This window comes from Chinchilla lanigera, unplaced genomic scaffold, assembly GCF_000276665.1.
Source record: "Chinchilla lanigera isolate Chin_1 unplaced genomic scaffold, ChiLan1.0 scaffold00088, whole genome shotgun sequence".
NCBI classification, from domain to species: domain Eukaryota; kingdom Metazoa; phylum Chordata; class Mammalia; order Rodentia; family Chinchillidae; genus Chinchilla; species Chinchilla lanigera.
Window position 1 is genome coordinate 7,429,948 of NW_004955489.1, and position 9,642 is coordinate 7,439,589.

Here is a 9,642-nt window from a genome sequence, read left to right on the forward strand (position 1 = left end):
CAACCCACAGAGTAGGAAAATAATTTTAGCTAACGGTCCCTTAGACAGAGGACATATCTACAACATATAAAGAACTGAAAAAGATCAGACCCCAACAAATTCAATGACACAATCCAAAAATGGGCATCTGAGATGAATAGACACGTCTCAAATGGAGAAATACAAATGGCCAATAAATATATGAAAAAATGTTCTACATCATTGGTCATTCAAGAGATGCCAATTAAAACAACACTGAGATTCCATCTCACTCCAGAAAGAATAGCTACCATCAAGAAATCAACCAACAGCAAATGGTCGAGTGGTTGTGGTGGAAAGTGAGCCTTCTTCACTGTTGGTGGCAATGTAGAGTGGTGCCCATTTTAGGTATTTTCCCAGAAGAATTAAAAACATCATACCACAGCAATATATGTGCACCCATGTTTATAGAAGTATAATTTGTCATAGCAAAATCTTGGAAACAACCTAAATGCTCATCAAGTAAGGAATGGATAAAAAAGATGTGCATTTTTAAACAGTGGAGTACTACTCAGCTATAAAGAAGGATAACTTGAGACATTCATAGGGAAATGGATTTGACTTGAGTCCATACCCATAAGTGAAATAAATCAGTCTCACATATGTAAACATTGTATTGCCTCCCTAGTGTAAGAAGCTGAAAGAGTAAATAAGACTCAAAATGTACAATAAATATTGTGAAATGGGGAGAAAATGCTCAAAATGAAAGAGAAGCTGGAATGGGGGAAATGAGAAAAGAAAAAAGGCGAAAAGAAAAACAAATACATACACATACACACACACAAGATAGTTAAGGTAGTTATACTACTAATTACTATTAGCTCATTAAAAGGGAAAGTTTATGCCGATATTGTTTGATCAATTTTTCATGCCTATATCTTGTGATCTGAGCAACTACTTTGAAGATAACAATACAAAATGTGCTAACAGTACATTGTTACTGTCGTACAATCTTGTTTTCAAATTTTATTTTATTTTTTGTTTTTGTTTTTGTTTTTGGTACCAGGAATCAAACTCAGGACCTTGCACTTACCAGGCAGGCACTTGTGCTGCTGAGCTATATCCCCGGCCCTTGTTTTCAAATTTTATATCGTTGTTTGTAGTGTTTATTTTTCCTTTCTTTAAAATAAAGCATTTATAAAACTATAAGCTGCTAAATCTTATTGTTGAAAAGATTGGAAGTTTCTCCATCTAAACCTGGCCTTGAAAGTAGATCTATCTTGTCTCAAATACACACACACACACACAAAATTTTCTTTGCCCATCAAGTACCATTGCTATTTTCTAGTCTAAAATTGTGTAAGATATCTATCCACAGCTAGCCTTGGTAGCACACACCTACAAACCAAGTACTTGGGAGGCTGAAGCAGATGCATTGCAAGTTCAATCCCTGCTTATGATATAAGATCAAGTTGACTGGCACAGATTGTACTAGAAGAACAAGTTGGTTTTTCTTAAATCTGCCTTTGACATTGACCCTGGGGAACCTATGACTTGTAGGAACATAGCTTAACTATTGTCATCTTCTCTTTTCATGATATTACCTTATTAATTGCCTCAAATTTAAACCTCCAAAGAAAAACAAAGTGTCAAAGTGCTCAGGAATATTTTCCTAGATGCGGTGCAAAGGTATATGTGCTACTTAAAAATCTGTACCATGGGGCTGGGGATTTAGCTCAGCGGTACAGCACCTGCCTGGCAAGCGCGACGTCGTGAGTTCGATTCATGCTACCAGAAAAAAAAACCAAAAAAATCAGTACCATGTGGCTGTAATTCAGTGGTACAACATTTGCCTAACATGTATAGATTGCATCTCCAGCACTGCAAAAAAAAAAAAAAAAAAAAGCCAACAACTACATTACGAAGCAAGATTCTATTGTACATGCCCTGAATCTGAGGCATCAGTATGGCAAATATTTATATTTATAAAGATTTATGTCATTTATGATATGAAACTTTTTTTTGAAAAAGAAACTGACACAGAAGTATTCTGACTTTTTTTATGAGGCTACTGTTCTTTCTTATGTGTCCTGGGTACTTTCTTTTGGGAATTAGAGTTGAGTTTCTTAATGCTCCTCAATTTGAACTGTTGAATTTATTGATGCTGGCCCTCATAGAACCAAACAAGTCCCATGACACTTAGATGTAAAACTGTCACAGTATGGGCTGGGGTTGTAGCTCAGTGATAAAGCATGAGTCATGCATATGCAAAGTCCTGGGTTCAAAAATAAAGTCACGTGCTATCTGGGACTCTTTTAGAAAGAATGGAAGAATACTTTGGTTTTTTATGTCTCAAGAAAGTGAAAATCACATTTCTGTGGAATGTAGTCCATTTTTAGTAAACAATAGAGGGATGAACATTTTTACTTAACTTTTTTTGGAATAGAAGCAAAAAATCCCCACTCTGACACCTTCAGCCACTATCCAACACCTTCTAAACATATCCATGTCAGAAGTGAGTGTCCCCTCTCTCTAGGTTTTGAATGGATGCAAGGAAGGCTCATCCCAGCCTGTCAGTAACTGGGGACAGATCAGAAGTTCCAAAGCTTCCTGTGCTGGTTCCTTATGAAAAGTGAACAAGCACAAATGTCATCATGACTCCTCTAGGAGTATTTACTAGAGAATGCATTTACCTAAGATGCAAAGATTAATTGGATTTATAGCACTCAGAAACATAGAAGCTAGCAACTGGAGATACAGCTCAGTGGCACAGTGCCTGCCTGGCAAGTGCAAGGTCATGAGTTTGATTTCCGGTATCAAAAACAAAGAAACAAAAACACAGGAGCTATATGCTTTTCTCTGAATGTAATAATCATGAAATTAGAGAAAAAAATGATTCACGGTTACATTGTTTTAAATGAACATTACTAATAACCTGTAGGATGTTAGGGAATACTTCTTTCCATGGGTCACCTGTCTGTAATTCAGTTCATTCTAAAATGTAGAAATGTAGAAACAATTACAAAACAGTTGTATGATCTCAGAGCATCATAAAACAGAACAAATAAAATTTGTAAAACCTCACATTAGCAACTTGATAAGGGAGCCAACCAACTTTGAGAAAGACAGGTATTGCTAATTGTGAGTCCGAACTTGTCTGTCTTCATGTCCATGTATTAACCATCATCAACACTGTCCTGACCCTGCAGTGATCAAAGCACTTGTATAATTCTTATATAGTAACAGTGAGACTTTTTGTAGCATGCCTATTATGTACTGGGCACATTAGAGATATTCTCTCTCTTAACTGTAAGGTTTAGATAGCATCATTGTACAGATGACAAACTGAGCCACAAAAAACCTTCCCTACCCTAAGCAACCCAAATGCCCATCCACTGAGGAATGGATAAAAAAGATGTGGTATTTTTACATAATGGAATATTACTCAGCAATAAAGAAAGATAAACTTGAGGCTTTCATAGGTAAATGGATGCAACTAGAGTCCATATTCATAAGTGAATTAAATCAGACCCACATGTGTAAAGACCGTATTGTCTCACTAGTGTAGGAACCTGAAAGGGTAAATAAAATCTGAAAGGTATAATAGATATTGTGAAAGGAAAAGAAAGTGTTCAAAGGGAAGGAAGAACTGGGATGAGGGAAAAGAGAAAAAGAAGGGAAAAAATATATATATACACACACACAGGGTAACTGAGAGAGTCGTACTACAAACTTCTATTGCTTTATTGAAAGGAACAGTTAATGTTTAATTGTTTGATCAACCTTAAATACCTATATTTGTTGAACTGAGTAACCAATTTGAAGATAACAATATGTAATACAATATTCATTGTTAATTTTCTATCACCTTGTCTGAAACTCTGTATTGCTTCTATTGTTTGGGTGTTGTTTTGTTCATGTCTGCTTGTTTGTTAATATGTTTCTGTTCTTTATGTTTTAAAAAAAAAGCTTCCCTGCCCTTAAAAAGCTAGAAAAAGAAGCTATAGAGATTCAAAACCATCTGCCCTGGGGTAGTGGTTATAGCTCAGTTGGTAGAACAACTGGCCTGCTTGTACAACGTCCTAGGGTTTAATCCCTAGCACTGCCAAAAAAAAAAAAAAAAAAAAAAAAAAAAAAAAGAATGAATGAACGAGTGGATGAGGGAACGAGTGAAGGAATGAATGAACGACCAAGCGAGTGGGTAAATGAGGGACGCGTGGGAAACGAATGGGCGGAGGAGATGAATGAGGGAGTGAAAGAATGATCAAGTGACTGCGTGACCAAGAAATGAATGAGGACGGGGCAGACGGGGCCAGGAGCGAGCGACTGAGACGACTGGGGTGAGTGAGTGACTGAAGGGGCGAACAGTGGGCTCGGTGAGGGAGGACGCAGTGACGACGGCCTCGCTCACCCACACAGCTGACCCCCGCGGGGTCCGGGCTGTAGCCAGAGGGACACTCGCAGCGGAAGGAGCCGTCGGTGTTGATACAGAGGCCAGGGCCGCAGACGCCGGCGCTCTCCGCGCACTCGTCCACATCTGCAGCGGCGGGGGCGGGGCGCAGGCAGTGTGTCACGGTGGGCGCCGGGCCCGGGGCGGGCAGAGCCGAGGCGGGGCGGCGGGCTCGCGGCTCACCGTCTCTGGAGTCCCCCGGGCCTGGGACTGCTCCGTGGCCAAAGGGGCAGAGCTCCTGAAAAGCAGCTGGGCAGGGAAAGGGAGGGAGTCAGGCTGCGCCTCCGGAGAGGTCAGGAGGACGGGGCAGGAAGGACAGCGCGGGGCTGGGCAGCCACTCACCACTGCCCTCCCCGGGACACAGCTCGCAGGGGTCGCCCCAGCCCTCCCCGGGCCTCTTGCTGCAACAGCACCGGGTCTTGGTGGTGTTGAAAGCTGTCGGCGTGGAACACTTCCCAGCCTCAAAGCGAGTGAAGCAGAAGCTCTGCCGTGTGTCTGCGGGCGGGGTGTCAGGGCCCAGCGGGGAGCAAGCGCTCGCCCCGCTGCCCTGCTTCACCCCAGGCCCGCCGGAGGCGCGGTGCTGATTCTACCAGTAGCCAATCAGAACACCCCACCTCCTTGGCCGTGGTGATTGGCTCAGGGATGAGCATGTGTCTCCTAGTGGGCCAATGAGGATCAGCCCTGGAACTTTGGCTGGGGAGATGAGATTCCTTATCAGCAATGTTTCAACCTACTCATTCCTGGAGAGGCAAAGCCACTGATTCCAGAGAGCTGGAGGCCCCTGGGCTTCAGAACCCAAACTCCCAGACCTCAGCCCTACTCGGAATCCTATCAGCCCGAGAGGTCCTGGGACTAGCAGACCTGCACTGCGCAGAGGCATAGGTGTCCGGTGGGAGCTCCTGCGGTGTTGTACAAAATCCACAGCCTTCTTTTCCTGGGTGATCGGAGCCTTCCCCACCCTGCCTGCCACCACCCCTTCTCAAAGCCCCGTGTACACTCTGTGCCCCGCTCACCAAAGCAACGGTGCCCGTGGTCAGAAGGGACAAAGCCAGGTGGACAGAGGCACTGGAAGCTCCCGGGACTGTTGGTACAGGTGCCCAAGAGGCAGAGGTTCGGCTCCTCCAAGCATTCGTTGATGTCTGGAGGGAGGGGCAGAGATATGAGCTGGGAAGAATACAAATGGGGCCTCCGACAGGATGAGGCCTCTGCTGGGAGCAGGGCCATGGGGGATGGGGATCTGAGGGCTCAGGGTGACCCACAGCACTGGGTGGGCAACGTGTATGTGGGAGGGTCTTTGCCAGAAGGTTTCCAGGGTAAGGGTCATGATCAGGAAAAATACATTAGAGTCTGAAATTAGCGATCCTCCTGCCTCAGCCTTCCAGACTGCTGGGATTATAGATGTTAGCTACTATACCTGGCCCATGTCCATTTCATAGGATTCATAGGAAAGAAAGCTCCGAGCCCGGAGTCTGGAAGCACTGGACGTTAACAGTGCACGCAGCTGCACTCAGCACCGTGTGAAGCGCATTTCCACCTCACCCTAACCCCACCCGGGATTTACAGATGGGTCACAGAGTGGGGGTGGGGCTGTCACTCACCCACGCAGTGGTCACTCTGCACCTGGAAGCCAGGGGGGCAGATGCAGCGGAAGGATCCCTCGAGGTTCTGGCAAGTGCCGGGCAGGCAGGTTCCAGGGAGTGTGAGACACTCATCTGTGTCTGTGGAGAGGAGAAGGAGGGGGTCCCAGTGCCAGAGAGGAGGCAGACAGCTCGCCTGGGTCTGGGCTCGAACTTGCGATCTTCCTGCCTCTGCCTCCCACAGTGCTGGGGTAACAGGTGTGCACCATCACGCCTAGCAGGAAACTTATATTTTCAGGACAGCCTCACCCTAAACCATGCACTCTGTGAAAACAGAAGGTGCTTGTGTTTTTCTTTTCATGCCTTAAAATAACTGCATGGTCATTACATGGAGCCACACTCACTGAGAAGTACAAAGTTCCGGTCAGTGTGGAGCAGAGGCTGCTGAGACGGCTTCCCCACCCACCGAGGCGACACTCACCCACACAATTCTTCCCATCAGCTGTAAGCTCGAAGCCACCCTGGCAGAGACAGTGGAAGGAGCCAGCTGTGTTGAGGCACTGTCCCATGTGGCACACCTGCCCTGCCATGGTGTGACACTCATCGATGTCTGCAGAGGGGAGAGGGGGAGAGGGTCAACCACAGAGCCTGAGGGAACTGACAATCTCTTACATTTCCGTCCATAATGAAGTTGAGCCGATGGTGCTGTTATTCACCGAATGCTTATATACAAATTTCTGCATATTAACCTTCCTGCCACCCTGTTTAGAGGGTACTGGTGTTTTCCAATATAACCACATACTGCTGTGAATTTGCCTCTGAGTGCTCTCGTCTCAGTCATGTCCCTGTCCCTGGACACCATATCTGACGTCTACAACTGAAAAGAGGGGAGGTTTATTTTGGGTTATGGCTTCAGCCCACGGCTGGCTGGATCCAATCAGAATCACCACGGCAGCAAGGCCTGGTGGAGGAAAAGGTGCTCAGCTCGTGGCTTCTGTGACGAACCTCCAACCAGGCCCCCGGCGCACACAGCACCTTCGGCTACTGAACTCCTCAGGGCGTGGATCCACCCAGGAGTCTCTGACCCCATGGGCCAATCACCTTCCGAACATCTGAGAATGTGGGCGGTCTTTTTGTCTAAAGCACGACAACTCTCTTAGCTGTGCCGGGTGCACTCTGACACATGATGATTTCATTTTCGTTGAATGCTGAGTATTTTTTCTAATTTTCCTTATAATTTCTTCTTTGACCTAGGAGTTATTCAGGAGTATGTCTGTGACTTAGAAATTAAATCTGTGATTGATTGCTTGTTTCATTCCCACAAAACCCAAGGACCTACTTTGTGTGGTTTCAATTTTTTAAATTCCTTAAGGTGATTTTTTTATGGTCCAGTGTACGGTGTTGCTTAGTGAATGTGCCTGACAGGAATGTGGATTCTGGAATGTTCTGGAAGTTGAGTGGTTGACAGTTTCATTCAGGTCTTCAATATCTTCACTCATTTCCTATTTACTTGTTCTCCCTAGTATTGTGGGAGGTGTGTTGAAGTTGCCAGCTATACAAGTAGACCACTCTACATAATGTTTCTATCTCTGGTAATATTTCTGTTGTTTTTATTTATTTATTTATTTATCTATTTTGTTTTGGTACTAGGACTCAAACTCAGGACCTTGTGCTTGTCAGGGAGGTGCTGTGCTGCTGAGCTATATCCCCGGACCAGTTTGTGTTTTTCTTGAGACAGGGTCTCACTATGTAGCCCAGGGTAGCCTTGAACTGGTGGTAATACTCCTGCTCCAGCCTCCTGAGAGCTAGGATTATAGGTCTGTGTCACTGCACCTGGCTTTCGGGTAATTTTTTTTTTTAGTTGTTGTTGTTGTGTGTGTGTGTGTGTGTGTGTGTTTATTTATTTAGACAGGGTCTTGTTATATAGTTCAGGCTGGCCTTGAACTCATTATGTAGAGCCCTCTGGCCTTGAACTCACAGTGGTCCTCCTGCCTCAGCCTCCTTCAGTGCTGAGATTACAGGCGTGCACCACCACAGCCAGCACTGGTAATATTTCTGTTGAGAATACTGTATAGTCTGATATTGCTCTGGTAAGTTCACCTAATAATCCCCCTTTTGCAAATAAGGAAGTGGAAGCACAGGGGGGTAAATTGTGCAGGGTCATGCGGCTGGTAGGTGACAAAGCTGGGATTTAAACCCACACCGCCTGGTCCTGGAGTGCATGCTTTCAGCCAGTGACCCAAACTGGGCAGTGCTATGCAACCAAGGTCCTGCTTTTACCCTTCACCTCCTTCTCTTAGGAGTTTACCGGAGAAGAAGTCCTAAGGGAAGTCTGAAACTGTTTTGAATTCAGTGCAAATGAAAACACAACATATTACAATGTGTAGGGTACAGCTAAGAGAGCACACAGAGGCCAAGTCATAGCATTAGGTCATGCGGTCTATCTGCCTGCGCTCAACCTTAGCATAAACTCTGACAGGTGACCCCCAGAAGCCCCAACCCAACCCCAGCACTGGGAAATTGGAGTATGAGAATGGTGAGCTCATTTCCAGAGGAAACACCAATCCCCGAGGTTATTTTTTTTTGCAAAAGGAGCCCTCAGGCCGTGCGTCTGTGACTCTGTGGGGAGGGCTGGCTTACCCACGCAGCTCCCGCTGAGCGCTGCTGCGAAGCCAAGGGCGCAGAGGCAGGTGTAGGAGCCAATGATGTTCTGACAGGTCCCGTTTCCACACGGCTGCTGCTCGCACTCGTCGAGGTCTGTCAGGGCGAAGCCAAGACCCCTGCACTCACCAGCGCTTTGGCTAGTGCAGGAGGAGGCTGGCCAGTGATGCTGGAGGGGACGGCCGGGAGGTACCCTGATACCACCCGTGATCCTCACAGACAGGCGAAGAAAGTCACTTATCCAAGACCCGAGTGCCAGGTTCAGATCCGGGTCTTGTGAACAAGGATGGAAGGAAGAGCCGTGCCCACCCCAGAGCGGGGGCAGACCCCAGGCAGGGCCTGGCCAGGAGGGGAGCAGGAAGGGCCCTCACCCACGCACAGGGTCCCATCCGCCAGGGCCCGGAAGCCACGGTGACACAGGCACGTGTAGCTGCCCTTGGTGTCCACGCAGTCGCCGTGGTTACAGACGTTGGGGATCTCCTGACACTCATTCCGACCTGGGGGGTGCAGGCAGCATGGTGTCCCTAGGTATCCCCCCGCCAACAAAGGCTGACCTCACTCTCCTTCCCTGAGCTCCGGCACGACAAGGTCATGCTATGCAGTGCAGTCCAGGCCGTCCCCGAATTCACTATGAAGACCAGGCTAGCTTTGCACTCTCAGCAATCCTCCTGCCTCAGCCTCCCGGGTGCTGGCATTACAGATGTGCACCATCACGCCCAGCTTATCTCATTCTTGTCACTGAACAGGTGATCTCAGGGCTGGGAGCTCAGCTCTGCAGGCACCATGTTCTTAGGGTGTGCAAGACCCTAGGTTCCACCCCCAGCAGCTCCCTCAAATGTGTTTTCTGTTTCCCTTCTATCCCCCCACTAGTACAGACAAGGACAGATGTTTTGCAAATGGGAAGGGGACAGAGATGAAGGGGAGCGACAGGGGACAAAAAAGGAATTAAGATGTGTTGTGTACATGGACCAACTCCACATAGGGGATGTAATCATT

At 46.7% G+C, this 9,642-nt stretch overlaps 1 protein-coding gene across 1 annotated transcript in view; it reads right to left on the reverse strand.

Moving 5' to 3' along the window:
* The window catches only part of LOC102023270 (fibrillin-3-like), a gene marked incomplete at its 5' end in the record, with an annotated part of 81,786 nt that extends 72,643 nt beyond the window's left edge, over positions 1–9,143 (reverse strand). Inside the window, 7 exon segments of the mRNA XM_013504457.1 lie at positions 4,325–4,657; positions 4,751–4,903; positions 5,422–5,547; positions 6,007–6,126; positions 6,467–6,595; positions 8,626–8,742; positions 9,018–9,143. Of these exon segments, the coding sequence (XP_013359911.1) occupies positions 4,325–4,657; positions 4,751–4,903; positions 5,422–5,547; positions 6,007–6,126; positions 6,467–6,595; positions 8,626–8,742; positions 9,018–9,143 (1,104 nt within the window).
* Positions 9,144–9,642: the final 499 nt, after the last annotated feature.